This window comes from Leucoraja erinacea, chromosome 20, assembly GCF_028641065.1.
Source record: "Leucoraja erinacea ecotype New England chromosome 20, Leri_hhj_1, whole genome shotgun sequence".
In the NCBI taxonomy this organism is placed as follows: Eukaryota; Metazoa; Chordata; class Chondrichthyes; order Rajiformes; family Rajidae; genus Leucoraja; species Leucoraja erinaceus.
Window position 1 is genome coordinate 24,695,104 of NC_073396.1, and position 18,469 is coordinate 24,713,572.

Genomic DNA, 18,469 nt, shown 5'->3' on the forward strand with positions numbered 1-18,469 from the left:
ACTTAATGCTATACCCTTTATCCTTTCTCTAGGCACTGAGGACGGCTTGATTGTATTCATGTATAGTCTTTTCTTTGACAGGATAGCATGCAGACAAAAACATTCACGTTCGCTCTGTATGCGTGACAATCATAATAAACTAAATTAAATATACCTGGACCCCCAGGATTCCGAAGATGATGAAGAAGGCACAGCAGATGAGGACAATATTCCCAATGGGTCTCAGGGAAGTGATTAAAGTTTCCACAACCAACTTAAGACCTGGGGCTCGACTGATGACTCTAGACAAAAGAGGAAACTACATGTCAGTAAATAATCATGGTCTAGGGAAAGAGAAGTCCCCAACGTTACAGGTAGCTATGAATAAATAGTTGTCGATCTTTCCACTTATCTTCCCACTGAGTAAAATGACAAGGAAGATGGTTGGACTGCATAATACACCAAGCTATCCATCACCATCCACTTCCCACTCACACCGTCTCCTTCACCAAACGTGTGCTGGGCCACAGACCCAAGGAACTGCTTATGCTGGAAGCTTGCACAGAACACTAAGTAACTCAGGTCTGACCTGCTGAGATATTCCAATACTCTGTGTCCTTTTCCTCCAGAGACGCTGTGTTAAGTTACTCCAGCGCTTTGTGTCCTTTTGCGTTTTAACCAGCATCTGCAGTTCCTCGTTTCAGCACCTCTGGAGGGCATTGGGAAGTGATATTTCTGAAAAAGGGTCTCGACTGGAAACGTCACCCATCCGTGTCCCCAGAGATGCTGCCTGACCTGTGCAGTTCCTGCGTAGGGATGCACTGTCTGATCAGCTAAAGCAAACTACATTGAAGTTTCCTTTCGAGTTTGAAAGAGATATTAGTCCCTCTAATTATCTCACCATCACTGCATTTTATTTCACAAAATGGAATTCATGTCACTTGCAGCATCGAGGCAGGGAAACATGGGGAATAGACCTGGTTGGTATGTGGGGTCAACCCAAAAACCTATGCAAAAGTTAGAGCAACTCAGCTGGATAGGTAGCATCTCTGGATAGAAGGAATGGGTGATGTTCAGTGTAAACCAGCATCTGCAGTTCCTTCCTACAAACCTCTTTGAAAGCATATTTCCAGGTTTAGTGGAAGAACTGATTGAAGAAAGTTTTTCCCACAGAATAAACGGAGAGAAATACTCTCTGATGTTCGATTCCTCTATTTGACTCCCAAGAGATTTATTAAGTGAATTTAATGTTAAGCTTTATGTCAACAATTAGTTTGTAGGTTTGCTAGGAAAAAGCCTGGAGAGTCAATTTAATTCTGGTTCAAACAGCAATATTTCATCTATTTCATGGATGGCAGAAACCAGCATAAAACCAACAGGTGGCAGGAAATTATTTTGAGTTGAATGATTTTGAAAATTATTTTGGAAAACGCATTAAATTCATTTGAATTAAAGATGTCGAGTAGGTAAGGCATGAAGAAAGAGAGAGATGAGCCTTTTTAAGTTTTACTTAAAATTGTTCTTTCAGGGATCGCTTTGATACAATGAAATGCGCATTCCACATACGTGTGCACGCACAATACACATGCAAACACGAGCACCTCACATGATCACCACGCAAATGATTTTGAGTATGCAGGCACATGCATGTGTACACACATGCACGCAGACACACACCACGCGCCAAATGGAAGGGGGAGGCAGCCTTACTCGTCCCCCGAAGATGGGAGGAGGGGCCAGCGACGATGGACGTGACAGGCGAGGAGCGAGGCCGGTGGTGGAGGAGAGGGAACCGGGGTCTGGCCTACTCCACCCTTGAGGTCGGCTGCGGGAGGCTCCCACCCACCGGGGAACAAAGGTGGACGGGTGAGGAGAGGGACGTGGGTTCACCGGTCGATCCACACGTCCATGGGATGGCGACGGCTGGAGGCCCCGCAGCAGCCTGGGACTCGCCTGGAACGGGCACCGCTCATAATACCTAGAGTGCGGACTGGACTTTGAAAATGTCGCCAAAACATGGCGCCTCTTGCATGCGGGATCAGTGGAATTATTTCTGTGCAATTTGCTAATTGGGGATGTGCTTAGATAAGGCAATACTCTACTGGACTGTTTGTAAGAAAATGATTTCATTGTGCATTTGCACTGGTTCTACATTATCCCACTTTCACATCCACTCCCTATACACTAGGACGAATCTACAGACGCCAATTAACCTATAAACGTGCACATCTTTGGGATGCATGAAGAACCCGGAGCACCTGGAGGAAACCCACGTGGTCACAGGTAGAACATGCAAACAGCACCCATGGATAGCATTGAACCTCGATCTCTGGTTGTGTGAGGCAGCAGCTCTACTAGCCGCACCACTGTGGGGTTTCCAAGTTTGCCGATGATATGAAAATAGGTAGATGGGCACGTTGTAATGAGGAAACCAGAGCCCCCAGGGGAAACCCACGCGGTCCCAGGGAGAACTTGCCAACTCCACACACAGACAGCACCCGAGGATAGGATCAAACCCAGTTCTCTGGCATCTTAAGGCGGCAACTCTACCGCCGCGCCACTGTGCCAACCTGCGTTGTCAAGGCTAACCTTACCGGAGAGGGCGCAAGGTTCTCAAGAGCCGGAGCACCCGGAGAATGCCGAGGATTTTTGCTCCTCCCGCCGATGCCAAGGAAACGACAATATCAATTACGGAGACAAAGACCAGGATACCATCCAGAATATTCCAACTGCTTTTCAGATAACCACTCTCACCGGAAAGGAAGCCAAGCGCCACAACCTGGGGGCATAGTAGATTATCAATTAGACAATGTCTTACCGTTGCAAAAATGGTGCATAGAAATATTAGCAGGGAATGCAGTGGAAGAATTGTCATTATCAGTACTGTGAGGTCTACATTAAAAGATGAAACCTATAGACAGTGCAAAATATCTCCAACAAATGCAAAAGATAAATAACAAAAAGGAGCCTGAAGACTGCAACGACCAGGTTCAGGAATAGCTACTTCCCCACGGCCATCAGGCTATTAAACCTGGCTCGGACAAAACCCTGAACATTAATAACCCATTATCTGTTATTTGCACTTTATCAGTTTATTTATTCATGTGTTTTGTAGTCAATGCCTACTATGTTCTGTTGTGCTGAAGCAAAGCACGAATTTCATTGTCCGATCAGGGACACAAGACACTTGGACTCACTTGAACTTGAACTTGAGCTTAAAACTCATTGGAGGTTAAACTAAAGAGCCAAAAACTGGAATTTACATAGGATAATAAAGGCGTTCAAGAAAAAACCTGAATGTTCCATCAAGTTGATGAGTTGTAAAGAATAAATCAAGATTTGATGATAAGCTTCTTTAGCACTAAATTATCTTGTCAGTCTGCAAACTGTAACGTCCAGGTTCAGGAGCAGCTTCTTCCCTACAACCATTAGTCTATTAAAAACTACAACCTCCACAAAGGCTCTGAACCATGTAGACATGGAGGTGTTCTTTTTTACTTTGCACGATTATTGTCTATTTATTTGTTTGTTTTTATTACATTTACTGATCTTTGCCGCTGTTGTTTATCATGGGTTTTACAGCGTACTATGGTCACACGTTGTACTGCTGCAAGTAAGAATTTCATATGACAAGGAACTATCTCTCTTGATCATATGGTCATTAGGTCATAAGTGATAGTAAAATTAGGCCATTTGGCCCATCAAGTCTAACCTGCCATTCAATCATGGCTGATCTATCTCTCCCTCCTAACCCCATTCTCCTGGCTTCTCCCCATAACCTCTGACATCTGTACTAATCAATCTATTTATCTCTGCCTTAAAAATATCCACTGATGGCCACTACAGCCTTCTGTGGCAACGAATTCCACAGATTCACCACCCTCGGACTAAAGAAATTTCTCCTCATCTCATACCAAAAGAACGTCCTTTAATTCTGTGGCTATGACCTCTTGTCCTTGACTCTCCTACTAGTGGAAACATCCTCTTCACATCCACTCTATTCAAGCCTTGATCTTCCAACTTGTATTATACCTCAGCGTTTCAGTGACCTGAATGAAGTGTTAGTTGTGTTTATTTTTTTATGGACACAGTCTGAACCGCCAAATGATTCCAGCATTGGTTATAAAAGGTTGGATTCATTCGAGCATCCAATTGATAATTGCATGGGCAAAGTGAGTACGTACAAACACATACAAAGGACTTTACCTTAAGGGCCATTTCAAGCACAAAAATGGCAGTGAAGATATAATTAGAGACGCTCAGAAACATCCGCTCCTGTTGAGAAAGAAAAAAAAGTAATAATGTTCTGAACTTTTAGTTTAGTTTGAAGATATAACATGGAAAATTCCCCTTCGGCCCACCGAGTCCACGCCAACCCATTCACACTAATTCTATGTTATCCCACTTTCTCATCTTCTCCGTACACACCAGAGACAATTTTTCAGAGGCCAATTAACCTACAAACCCTCATGTCTTTGAGATAGGGGAGGAAACCAGAGCACCCGGAGGAAACCCGCGCGGTCACAGGAAGAACATGCAAACTCCACAGTGACAGCACCTGAGGTCGGGATCAACCCCAGGTCCCTGGCGCTGCTGGGCAGCAGCTCTACCCACTGCACCATTGCATTAGACAGAAAAATGAACAGTGAATTGTGACGCAACCTACAATCTGAAGAATATTTTCTGATAATATTACTAAAATAGTATTAAAAGTGCTGGCAAAGAATGCGATTAGTTGTACGCAAAATAAAAGCAACATAAACACATAAAAGTCAGCAGCAATGGAATAAGAGGTACTCACTGTACTCCTGAGGTCAATTGCGGGTCTTTCAAGAGCAATGGTGATGCAGTTCAGAAATATGAACACTAACACCACATGATCAAACATTTTGTGAGCTGTGAACTTCTGGCACATAATGCGGAACCTTAAGGGAATGAAAATAAGGACAAGTTACTCATTTTATCGAGAATACATTGCATTAAACATGCCATGCAGCTCAATGTTTCCATTCCATTCTGGTCTCGAGATCACCCCGCATGTTCTCATTCAATCCCATAGAGTCATCTACATTGGATATCTTTGTCCTTGTAATGTCAATGAGAGGCAGACAGGTGGGACTAGTATAGATGAGACATGCAGTATAGATAGTATAGATGGGAAATGTTGGTTGGCATGCACAAGCATGGACCAGGCCCTTCGAACCGACTAGTCCACGCCAACCAACATGTCCCAACTATACTCATCCCATCTGCCCGCCTCTCATTGATGTTACAAGGCCAAAGGTATCCAATGTATTGGAGATAGGGTTCTTGTTATGGCTGTGGCATTGCATTGGCAGATGCAGCATGACTCATGGAGTCTTGGGATACAAAGCTTGTCTAATGGGGGACAATTGAGCAGGTTGGGTTTATACCCTTTGGAGTTTAGAAGAACGTGAAGTGATTAAGAACATAGAACATTACGACACTGGAAAGGGCCCTTTGGCCCACAATGATGGTGCTAAACATGATGCCAAGTTAAACTGATTTTATTTGCCTGAACATGATCCATTCACTCTATTCCCGGCCCTTCCATGTTGCTATCTAAAAGTCTTTTGAATGCCATTATCATATCAGCCTCCACCACCACCCCTGGCAATGCATTCCAGGTCCCCACCACTCCTTGTTTCTATGTTTTACCGGTTTTGAGGAGCAAACAGATAAAGAGCCCACTCCTCGTGGGTTTTACACCAATTTGGTTTATAAGGCTCCAAGAATCTACGGATTCTATAACAGTAACTCTGTAAAGGAAAGAAAAAAAAAACAGATTGGTTACTTTTTGAAGACATAAGGAACTGCAGATGTTGGTTTACTAAAAAAAAAACGCACAAAGTGCTGGAGTAACTCAGCGGGTCAAGCAGCATCTCTGAAGGGCATGGAGAGGTGGTATTTCTGAAGAAGGGTCCTGACCCTTCCATGTCCAGGTCCCTGTCCATGTCCCTCAGAGATGCTGCATGACCCGCTGAGTTATTCCAGCACTGTGTGCCTTTCTTTGTTTAGCATTGAAGGCATATCAGTACCTACAAATGATTTCAAAAACTCATATGTCTAGTGATATATTCATACAGCAAGGGAACAAATGCACACCAACCATCAAGGATTCACCCACACCAATCTCATTTTTCTATTCTCTTATATTGTCTGACTGTTTGGAGTCTGAATAATTCTGAAGCAGTCTCAAGCTGAAACGTCATCTATCCATGTTCTCCAGGGATGCTGCCTGACCCACGGAGTTACTCCAGACTCCTGGGTCTTTCCTATACTTCTAACTTCCCTATTTTATTTCTTTGGTGCTGTCTTATATTGACGGCCTTCATTATGTGCAAGTATTCTCTCTAAACTTGGCATGGTAGCACAGCAGTAGAGTTGCTGTCTCACAGTGCCAGAGACCCGGGTTCATTCCTGACTATGGGTGCTTGTCTGTATGGAGTTTGTACATTCTCCCCGTGATCCGCATGGGTTTTCTCCAGGATCCCTGGTTTCCTCCCACACTCCAAAGACGTACAAGTCTGTTGGTGAATTGGCTTGGTATAATAGTAATTTGTCCCTGGTGTGTGTATGTTAGTGACAGCACACGGTGATCGATGGTTGGCACGGACTCGTTGGCTCCGCGCTGTATCTTTAAACTAAACTAAACCCGGTCAACTTTTGACCATTTTTAGAGACATCCATTAGATCAACCCTCAAGTCTTCCTTTCCCGTAAGCTTCTAAGATATAAAGTGACCCTTTATCTAATTCTATGTTGCCTATATTAAGTATCTCCCCAATTGCAAAATGATGAATCAATTGATTTACACTGTCAATGTCCTCTTCATAATCACTCGGGTCATCTTTGTGGCTGTCCACACGAAGGAAGACCTCATTTGGAACATGTAAGGTTCTGCCATTGCAGTCTTGATAGTCACACGGTGTTATGTTAATGGGGTTGACTGTGGCAGGATGACGCATGATTGGGACTTGAAGTAACTCGGGTAGGTCCAAGGACCCTTTGGTGTCCAACGATTCTGCCCGATGCTGCAGACTCCAACCGCTCAGGCTGCCGGCCTTGCTGGACTTGAAATGCTCTGACTCATCTTCATTGCAGCTCCCGTGACCTTCTCCGGAAAGGAGAGATTCCCGTTCACTTGACTGATTCTTCTTTTTCAGGCTGGGCGCCCTGCCAAGGCTGTGCCAACTTGAGCGGCGACTGCCCCAGTTACTGCCACTGTTCCAGGGGGCACAAGGGGAGCTGTGAATGCTGGACTGGAAGACAAAGGTAGATTTTATCAGTGGAAGAGTGAAAAAGCAAATAGAACAAACTGCAATATAAGCCATTGACTTTTCCATTATTCTTATTGCTAAACTAACTGTTTGTTCTCCTTCCCTCCAGATTCATTCATTTTCCTCTTAACTTCCACACCTATACTGGGGTCTGGTTCTTAAGGTGCATTAAGGTGAAAGGGCTAAAGTTTAAAGGAGATGCGTGGACCAAGGTTTTTTTTTTTTACACACAGGGGAAGGGGTGCCTGGGACATGAAGGCAGGGGTGTGGTGAAGGAAGATAGGTTTTTTGATAGGTAGATGGAAATGCAGGAAATGAGGGACATTAAGCAACAACAAAATTAGGTTTTTAAGTTCATATCCTGTGCATGTCAGGATTAATCCTACGCAACGGCATTATGTGAGGAGCAAATAATTTTGAAAGATTACATCCTTACTACTGGAAGTGTCTTTGGAGAATTGCTGCACATATTACCTTACGTATAAAATCTTCTGCAAAAGTCAGCAAGGTTTTTTAAAGTGTGCAAGGGAATAGGTTATTTTAAATTCAGTATTGTGTAATGAGATAGGGTTAATTAGTAATCACAGTAAATTATTTTCCAGAGTTGTGTGATCTTTAAATGATGAGTTTATATTAGGTTTTGCAGTATTATAGTTAGGACAAATCCAGGGTCATTAAATTTAACTAGCAAAATATATGGGCACGAGGTGTAATTTCGCTGAGGTAGGTGAAGAAATTATATTGAAAGACGTGACGGCAATAATGGTGAGAGGAGTAATGTTTAAAGGAGATGTGCAGGCAAGTTCTTTAACACAGAGGGTGATGCTTACCTCGAACCCGCCACCAGGGATGGTTTATTTAGTTTAGTTTAGAGAAACAGCGCAGAAACAGGTCCTCCAGCCCACCGAATCCGCACCGACCAGCGATCATTGTACACTAACACTAATCCATGCATTAGGGACAATTTCCAATCTTTACCGATGCCAATTAACCTACAAACCCGTGGATCTGTGGAATGTGGAAGAAACCAGAGCACCCGGGACAATTCACACAGTCACGGGGAGAACGTATAAACGCTGCACAGACAGCACCCTTCGTCAGGATCAAACCTAGTGCTGTAAGGGGCGGCACCTCTACTGCTGTGCCACTTTGCTGCCCTGATGGTAGTGGAAGCAGATAAGATGGAGGCGTTTAAGAACCTTTGACATAGGCACATGGATATGCAGGGAATGGGTGGATATGGATCATAGAAACTTAGGAAATCGGTGCAGGAGTAGGCCATCCGGTCCTTCGAGCCAGCGCCGCCAGTCAATATGATCATGGCTGATCATCCAAAATCAGTACCCCGCTCCTGCTTTTTCCCCATATCCCTTGATTCAGTTAGCCCGAAGAGCTATATGCTCGTGCACAGGCAGCTGAGATTAGATTATCTTGTTTGACACAGACATTGTGGGCCAAATGGCGTGTTCTTTTTGCAGATTGTATGTTCTAAACTACAATGGCAAACATTTAAAGAAAGAGGTCATAATGTCAATAAACATACTTTGCCTGAATGAAAGTTCAATAAATAAAAAAAAGCAATATCGTGCAAACGCAAATCAAAGCCCGACATTTGCTGGATCTAAAGTGGTCGAGGTGTATAAACTTCTTGGAAGGAGAAATAGCGCAAATAGTCAGCTTTATGTCCCACTGTAGGGATATCAAAAAACACAGTAGGTTTAAAGGGGTTTTATAAGGGATATGAAGGGAAAGCTTTTTTATACTGAGTGGTTGAACACAATGTCAGAGGAGCTGGGGGAATCAGATATAAGCCCTACGTTTAAGAGGCATTTAGACAGGCACTTAAATAGGCAAGGCACAGGGAATACAGCAATACAGGGAAATGGGATCAGTGTTTAGTTTAGTTTATAGATACAGCGTGAAAACAGGCCCTTCAGCCCACCAAGTCCACCCCGGCCAACAATCACTCGTACGCTAGTTCTATCCTATGCACTAGGGATAATTTACAGAAGCCAATTAACCTACAAACCTGCACGTCTTTGGAGTGTGGGAGGAAACAGGAGAAAACCCACATGAGCGCAGGGGAGAATGTACAAGCTCCATACAGACTGCATGCATAGTCAGGATTGAACCCGGGTCTCTGGCAATCGGCCCCATTCGGCCCACCGTGCCCATTCCGCACATCTGAAATTTGAGCACTTATTGTGAGTGTGTGAGAGACAGCGGTGTGTGAACACCTTCGCTCAGTCAGCCTATAACTACCTCCTGTCCCAGGTACCCAACACTTTAAATCTCATAGAAACATAGAAACATAGAAATTAGGTGCAGGAGTAGGCCATTCGGCCCTTCGAGCCTGCACCGCCATTCAATATGATCATGGCTGATCATCCAACTCAGTATCCCGTACCTGCCTTTTCTCCATACCCCCTGATCCCCTTAGCCAGAAGGGCCACATCTAACTCCCTCTTAAATATAGCCAATGAACTGGCCTCAACTACCCTCTGTGGCAGAGAGTTCCAGAGATTCACCACTCTCTGTGTGAAAAAAGTTCTCCTCATCTCAGTTTTAAAGGATTTCCCCCTAATCCTTAAGCTGTGACCCCTTATCCTGGACTTCCCCAACATCGGGAACAATCTTCCTGCATCTAGCCTGTCCAACCCCTTAAGAATTTTGTAAGTTTCTATAAGATCCCCTCTCAATCTCCTAAATTCTAGAGAGTATAAACCAAGTCTATCCAGTCTTTCTTCATAAGACAGTCCTGACATCCCAGGAATCAGTCTGGTGAACCTTCTCTGCACTCCCTCTATGGCAATAATGTCCTTCCTCAGATTTGGAGACCAAAACTGTACGCAATACTCCAGGTGTGGTCTCACCAAGACCCCGTACAACTGCAGTAGAACCTCCCTGCTGCTATACTCAAATCCTTTTGCAATGAAAGCTAACATACCAGTCGCTTTCGTTACTGCCTGCTGCACCTGCATGCCTACCTTCAATGACTGGTGTACCATGACACCCAGGTCTCGCTGCATCTCCACCTTTCCCAATCGACCACCATTTAGATAATAGTCTTCTTTCCCTTTTTTGCCACCAAAATAGATAACCTCACATTTATCATCTCCTTCCCATTCCCACACTGACCTATCAGTCCTAGGCCTCTCCCATTGTTAGATGAGGATATTTGCAAATTGGAGGAACAGCATCTGATATTTCGCTTGGACAGCTTAACACCCAGTGGTGTGAGGATTGATTTCTCTAAATTCAAGTAACCCCTGTTTCATCTCTCTCCATTCTCCCCCACCCAAGTCACACCAGGTTCCTGTTCTCAACTAGCAAACAGCTAGCAATGGCCTGGTTCCTTTATCATTGTTACTTTTTTGCATATCTTTCATTCATTTGTTCTATATCACTCTACATCACTATCTATATCTATCGTTTCCCTTTCCCCTGACTAGTCTGAAGAAGGGTTTCGTCCCCAAATGTCACCCATTCCTTCTATCCAGAGATGCTGCCTGTCCCGCTAAGTTACTCCAGCTTTTTGTGTCTATCTTTGGTTTAAACAAGCATCTGCTGTGCCTTCCTACACAACGCTGTTGGGTGTACATTGACCATCCGACAGCACTATTCAAATTTTCACCATACAGTTCAGGACAGATTAACTCCCGTCTATGGATCATTCATGAGATTTGATCTATTGAACTGGGATATTAGCTCCATTTCTCTTTTCATGCATTGCAGCAGAGTTGTGCAGTGGTGGAGTTGCTGCCTTATAGCGCCAGAGCCCAGGCAATGAATTCCACTGTGATAGGTCCAGAATAAGGCCATTATGCCCATTGAGTCTACTCCACCATTCAATCGTGGCTGATCTATCTTTCCCTCTCAACCTCATTCTCCTGCCTTCTCACTATAACTGAACCATCCGACCAACAACTAGAGAGCATCATGAGCAGGGGTGGAAAACCTGGGGGGGCCAGAGGGGACACGTACCCCCAATGTTTTGAGAGGTGGGGTACAGCCCCCCCAAGTTTTTGTGATCCCGATTTTAAAATCTCCGTTTTTAGCGCTGGATTGAGCCTCCGAAGCCTCGCGCGTGTGTGTGTGTGTGCGCATGCGCGCGTGGCCGCCAAAAAATTGTGTCCCCCGTCCCCTCCATGTTTTGATAGCGAGTTCCGCTCTTGATCATGAGCTACTATCTACTTCTTTGGAGACCCTCGGATTATCTTGGATCGGACTTTACTGGCCTTTATCTTGCTCTAAACGTTATTCATGTTCTTTCCCTTTATCAAATTCGTAACCGTGGGTGGCTCAATTGTAATCATGTATTGTATTTCCGCTGACTGGTCATCACACAACAAAGGCTGTGTGCTAAAGCACTGTACCTCTGTACACATGACAATAAAATAAACTGCAACTTAAACCCAAACATTCCAGATGCGTGCAAACGTGTAGGTTCATTGGCTTCTGTCAATTGTCCCCATTGTGTAGGATAGAACCAGTGTATGGGTGATCGATGGTCTGCGTGGACTCGGTGAGCCGCTAAGGGCCTGTTTACATGCTGTCTCTAAGCTAAATTGAATTAAATATTTCCTGTTCTTTCTGCATTTATTCCACTTTTCCAGCACCTTGTATGATTTGTGTGGTATAGTTGACAATGTGAGAACAATTCGCACAATTCCAGTTAACTTATTATGTGATGTGCCGTGAGGCATTTCTGGGGTGCAATGTAGCACTAAGTAGCAGACGGACTTATTCTGATTTCCTTTGATGATGTTGCTGACAATCAAAGGTGTCTCTGAGCTCAACACTGACAGAATGAAGCTGAAATAACAATTATCAATGCATCTGTGCTACACAACCGCACGTGGACTTTCACCGAATTACTTTGACTGCAATTCATTGCTGGGTTTAGTACCAGGTTGTTCATACGTTCATAAGTTCGAGGAGCAAAATTAGGACATTCAGCCCATCAAGTTTACTCTGCCATCCAATCATGGCTGATCTATCTTTCCCTCTCAACCCCATTCTCCTGCCTTTTCCCCATAATCCTTGACACCTGTACCAATCAAAAATCTGCCAAACTCCGCCTTAAAAATATCCGGCCTTCACAGCCTTCTGTGGCAATGAATTCCACAGATGCACCACCTTCTGACCTAAATAGATTCCTCCTCATTTCCTTTCTAAAGCCACATCCTTTTATTCTAAGGCTACGCCCTCTGGTCCTAGACTCTCCCACTAATGGAAACACAGTTTGGGTTAATGTATGATGAGTGTTCGATGGCTCTGAGCCTGCAGTCACTGCGGTTTAGAAGCATAAAGAGGGGATCTCATTGAAACTTACTGAATAATGAAAGGCCTGGATAGAGTGGATATGGACAGAATGTATCCACCAGTGGGTTAGTCTAGGACCACAAGACACTTTAATTCTTAGATAGACACAAAATGCTGGAGTAACTCAACGGGTCAGGCTGCATCTCTGGAGATAAAGAATATGAGCGGCACAATGGGGCAGCATTAGAGTTGCTGCCTTCCAGCGCCAGAGACTTGAGTTCAATCCTGACCACGGGCTCTGTCTAAACGGAGTTTGTACGTTCTCACTGTGACCGCATAGGCTTTCTCTGGGTGCTCCGGTTTCCTCCCACATCTGGGTTTGGAGGTTAGTTAGGCTTCTGTAAATTGTCCCTAGTGTGTAGGATAGGGTACGGGTGACGGAGACCCAGTGGGCCAAAGGGGCCGTTTGCCTGCGTATTTCTAAACTCTGAGATCCAACAGTGATCCGCAAGTCAGCAGCTTACCAAAGATCTCTGGTCGTAGTTCATAGGATCAATGGAAATACTGCTACCCCTTCTGGAGTCTGCGAAGGTGTGAACTGAATCCATGTAGGGTGAACTCTTAGGTGTAGGCATAGGTGTGGCAGCGGTTCGCATGATAATTGGCGGTGGTATACTGCTTCGAGAATCCAGGTGTCCGTTGGATGCCATGACCACTGAATACATTTTTAGTTCTGTGGAAGGTAGAACAGGTATTCACACAAAGGCAGCAGTCAAGAGCGGGAGGTTTCTTGGCACAGAATCAATAACAACTCTCACCCGAAGAAGGATCCTTAAGTCGTTCACACTCATCTTCAAAATTAGTTGAATTTTTCTCTTCGTCCGACTCCGATCTGTTGGCGTCACCCTGAAACATGAAATGATTACATGATGTTAATGAGACGCATAGTCATGGAATCATGCAGCACTGAGCCAGGCCCTTCAGCCAAACTTGCACACGCTGACCAACATGCCCTCTCTACACTAGTCCCACCTGCCTGTGCTTGGCCCATATCCCTCTAACCTTATCCCTCTATCCATGTATAATGTTTCTTAAACATTGTGATAACTCCTACCTCAACTTCGCTCTGAGGAATAAACTTCTAGCTTGCTCAACTTCGTGTTTTAGCTCCTGGTAACATCCTCGTAAATCTTCCCTGCACCCTTTCCAGCTTAACAACATCTTTCCTATAACAGAGTGACCAAATACTCGAAATGTGGCCTCGTCAATGTCTTGTACAACTGAAACATGACCTCCTATCCTCAATATAGACACAGAAAATGCTGGAACTTAGTTCCACTGTTCGTATCCTTGTATCCCTGTCATTACCACGTTTTCCCCAGCCAACAATCGGCCATTATGGACTCTAACCCTTCCCGAGGGCATCTGTTGCCGGCCCTGTTTTGTTCTGGCTTCTCAATCTTTCAGTTTGAAGAACGATTCCGACTAGAATAGAATAGAATAGAATAGTTTCTTTATTGTCATTGTAACATGAACCATGTACAACGAAAATTAAAAAATGTCAGCCAGTCAGTGCACCATTCAAACATTTCTAAAAGCTAACGATACATACAAGATAAAATATTAAAAGATAAACAACTAAAATAAATATCACGAAAATAGCACGCATAAACACCCAACCCTCCATCCTTCTGTCGATTTCACAGTGTACCACATTCCCTTAGTATGTCTGGCCCCTCTTTTACTTGGCGGCTACATTTAGTGCTTTTATAGCAGTGGGGTAAAAACTGTTTTTTAGTCTGTTCGTCCTTGTCCTTGTAGATCTGTACCGTCTGCCTGACGGCAACAGTTCAAACAGGGAGTGTCCGGGGTGGGAAATGTCCTTTATGATACTCTGGGATTTTTTGGTGCAGCGGGAACTGTGTAAGTCCTCCAAGGTAAGGAGAGGGCAGCCGACAATCCTCTGGGCGTTGTCAATGGCCCTCTGGAGCGCTTTCCTCTGAGCCGCTGTGCAGCTGGTGTACCACACGCATACACAGTATGTTAGTATGCTCTCAATGGAGCACCGATAAAAGGACAGCAGCAGTCTCTGAGTGATGTTATTCTTCCTGAGCACCCTCAGGAAGTGCAGTCTCTGCTGGACCTTTTTCAGCAGTGCAGTGGTGTTCACGCTCCACGTCAGGTCCTCCTCAATATGGATTCCCAGGAAGCAGAAATCCGCCACCCTCTCCACACAGTCCCCTCTGATAGTCAATGGTACCATGTCCGTTTTATTCTTCCTAAAGTCTATTATTAATTCCTTTGTCTTTAAGGTGTTGAGGAGCAGGTTATTTTCTTCACACCACACTGTCAGCTGCTCCGCCTCATCCCGGTAGGCGTACTCGTCCCCCCTGGAGATGAGTCCCACCACCGTAGTGCCATCCGCAAATTTGACAATGGTGTTGCTGTGGTGGGCGGGGGTGCAGTCATGTGTGTAGATGGTGTAGAGCAGGGGGCTCAGTACGCAGCCCTGTGGAGAGCCGGTACTGAGGCTGAGGGCCGTGGATGTATGATGGCCCACTCTGATTCTCTGGCTGCGACCCGACAGGAAGCTATTTATCCACATGCAGGTGGAGTGTGGAAGTCCCAAGTCCCCCAGTTTGTCCAACAGTTTGTGGGGAAGGATGGTATTAAAAGCAGAGCTGTAGTCCACAAAGAGCATCCGCATGTAGCTCCCCCGCTGCTCCAGGTGAGACAGTGCAGCATGGAGAGCTGTGGCTACAGCGTCCTCTGTAGATCTATTTGCTCTGTACGCAAACTGGTGGGGGTCAAAGCTTCGGGGCAGGAGTGACGTGATATGACCCCGGACCAGTTTTTCAAAACACTTCATCACCACTGGTGTGAGTGCGACTGGCCGGTAGTCGTTGAGGCTGGAGATGTTTGTTTTTTTGGGCAAGGGGACTATGGTGGAGGACTTCAGACAGGGTGGAACAGTGGACTGGGCCAGAGACTGGTTAAAAATCCTCGTCCAGACTCCAGCCAGCTGGTCTGCGCAGTCCTTCAACACGCGTCCAGAGACGCCGTCCGGACCAGTAGCCTTCCTTGGATTGATGGCCCACAGCGTGCGCCTCACCTCATGCTCCTCTATCTTGAGGGTTACGCTGCTGCGGACCATGTGCTGTGATGTGGCTGTCTCGGGTGGCTCCACTTCAAAGCGAGCAAAGAAGTGGTTCAGCTCCTCTGCCAGCGAGGCGTCACCTTCAACAGCTCCAAGGTTGGTCTTATAGTTGGTGAGATACTGGATCCCCTGCCACACCTGCCTGCTGTTATTACTGTCCAGGTGGTCCTCGATCTTCCTCCTGTAGTTTGATTTGGCCTCTCTGATGCCTCTCTTCAGGTTAGCTCGGGCCGTGCTGTATAAAGCCCTATCGCCAGACCTAAAAGCGGTGTTCCTCTCTTTCAACAGCCGCTGGACCTCCCGGGTCATCCAGGGCTTCTGGTTGGGGTAGACCCGGATGCGTTTGTCCACTGTGACCGTGTCCATGCAGTTTTTAATGTAACACAGTACACTGTCTGTGAACACCTCCAGGTCCCGGTGTTCAAACACCTCCCAGTTGGTCCTGTCGAAACAGTCCTGCAGCTGCTGAGAAGCACCATCAGGCCAGGTTGTGATGGTCTTTGTAATAGTAGGAGCGGTTTTCCTGAGGGGGGCATATGCAGGAATTAAGAGCAGGGACATATGGTCAGACTGGCCCAGGTGTGGTAGTGGTCTAGCCCTGTAGCTCAGCTTGATGTTGGAGTAGACCTTGTCCAGTGTGTTAGCTCTTCTTGTAGCACATTTAACATGCTGGTAGAATTTGGGCAGCATTTTCTTCAAGTCCGCGTGATTAAAGTCCCCTGCTATGATGTGAACACCGTCAGGATATATGCTCTGTTGACTGCTAATGCTACCATACAAATGACCGATAGCCGAGTTAACATTAGCATCCGGTGGTATGTACACAGCAGTTATCATGACAACAGTATACTCTCTAGGGAGATAAATGGGCCTGCATTTAACAATCACATACTCCAGGTTTGGGGAGCAGTGACTGTCCACAATCACTGTGTTTGTACACCAGGTGTTGTTCACGTACACACAGAGCCCTCCACCTCTGCTCTTACCAGAGTCTCTTGTCCTGTCATGACGCTGTGCTGTGTAGCCTGCTAGCTCGATAGCAGAGTCCGGAATGAAAGAATGAAGCCAGGTCTCCGTGATCAACAGGATACTGCTGTCCTTCACGACGTTGTTAGCTGCAGTCTGTAGCCTCAGTTCATCCATCTTGTTAGCGAGGGATCTGGCGTTCGTTAGGAACAGGCTGGGGAGCGGTGGTTTCAGTGGCTGCCTCCGTAGCCTCGCTAGCGCGCCGGCCCTGCAGCCTCGCTTTTGCCTTCTATCTCTGCGCCGTCTTCGCCTCCTCCCCGCGGGGATGGTGATCCACGGAGAGTCGGGGCTCCTTGCTATGTCCGCCGGGATCTCATATGAGCGGACAAACTCGGCGGTAACCTCCCGTTCGCGACCGGCTCCAATCCTAAGAAGATCCTGCCGGCCGTAGGCGTTGTTCGCCCGACAGTAAGTACACAGAGCACAAAACAACACGTACACATACACAAAAAACACGAAGCACTGACCGGGAGGACATCGAGCCGCTGCAACTGTGTGCGCCGCCATTTTGTCCAGAAACATCAAACATCACCTATTGCTTTTCTCCAGAGATGCTGCCTGACCCTCTGACTTACACCAGCATTTTGTGTCTATTTTCAGTATAAACTGGCATCTGCAGTTCCTTCATACACACCTTCTATTCTCAAGACTCTGGCGGGTGAAGGGCAATGTGTCAAAAGCCTTCCTCACCACTCCATCTGCCTGTGACTCCACTTTTAAGGATATAGTTAACTTCAAGTAAAATCGGAAAATACTACATGGATAGCACAGGTTTGGATGAATCTGGGTCAGGTGGGACTAGTGTAGCTGGGACATGTTGGCCGATGTGGGCAGGTTGGACCTGTTTCCACGCTGTATCACTGTGACTATAATTCTAGCGGCACATACTGGGCATCATCCACCCTCTGTGTAAAATTACTTCCCCCACACATCTCCTATTAATTTTCCACCTGCTCCTCATCTTGCCTGATCTTTCTCGCTCAACCCACTCTCTGAGACTCTGCCAAGAGTCAAAAGAGTAAAGGGAGACTCATATGCATTGGGAACAAAACAATGAAATTCTTCCTTTCTGTAGCTTTACAAGCACTTGAATAAAACACCATAATAAATAAATATACAGTAGTTAACAATACAATACTCGGTAATGAACCCATTATGGTGCCAACCCCTTATTCCTTGATTGCTTTAATATCAAGAGATCCAATATCTCACCAAAGGTTTATAAAGCATAGAGCATAGAGCAGTACAGCACAAGAATAGACCCTTCGGTCCACAATGTCTGTGCTAAACATGATGTTCAAACATCAAGACCATCCCTTATCTATCTGCACATAATCCATATCCCTCCATTCCCTGCATATCCATGCGCCTATCCAAAAGTCTCTTAGATGCCACAATCATATCTGCCTCAACCACCACTCATGGCATTGAGTTCCAGGCACCCACCACCCTCTGTGCAACAACACTTGCCCCACACATGTCCTTTAAACTTTGCCTCTGTCACCTTATAGCGATGCCCTCTAGTGTTTGACTTTTTCATCCTGGGGGAGAAGTCTACTCTATCCATGTATCTCAGGTTTATGAAGGCAGATAGGAAGGAAACGGGTAGAACATTTCAAAAAGTGGAATTCCAGTGGCTGTATGGGCAGTCACCATTGTAAGAGTCAGAAATTGTATACCTGAATCTCATGGAGAAACTGTCCAGTGATATCAGACAGATGAAGAAACAAAGAACTGTCGAT

The 18,469-nt window shown here is 45.6% G+C and overlaps 1 protein-coding gene across 1 annotated transcript in view; it reads right to left on the reverse strand.

Annotated features, from left to right (window-relative positions):
* The window catches only part of cacna1ha (calcium channel, voltage-dependent, T type, alpha 1H subunit a), a 161,237-nt gene that overhangs the window by 50,250 nt on the left and 92,518 nt on the right, over window positions 1-18,469 (reverse strand). Inside the window, exons 13-20 of the mRNA XM_055651688.1 lie at window positions 13,363-13,450; window positions 13,069-13,277; window positions 6,815-7,261; window positions 5,659-5,759; window positions 4,781-4,904; window positions 4,186-4,254; window positions 2,574-2,758; window positions 155-281 (exon numbers count right to left, since the gene is read on the reverse strand). Coding sequence (XP_055507663.1) covers window positions 155-281; window positions 2,574-2,758; window positions 4,186-4,254; window positions 4,781-4,904; window positions 5,659-5,759; window positions 6,815-7,261; window positions 13,069-13,277; window positions 13,363-13,450 — 1,350 coding nt within the window. The remainder of the gene's footprint in view (window positions 1-154; window positions 282-2,573; window positions 2,759-4,185; window positions 4,255-4,780; window positions 4,905-5,658; window positions 5,760-6,814; window positions 7,262-13,068; window positions 13,278-13,362; window positions 13,451-18,469) is intronic.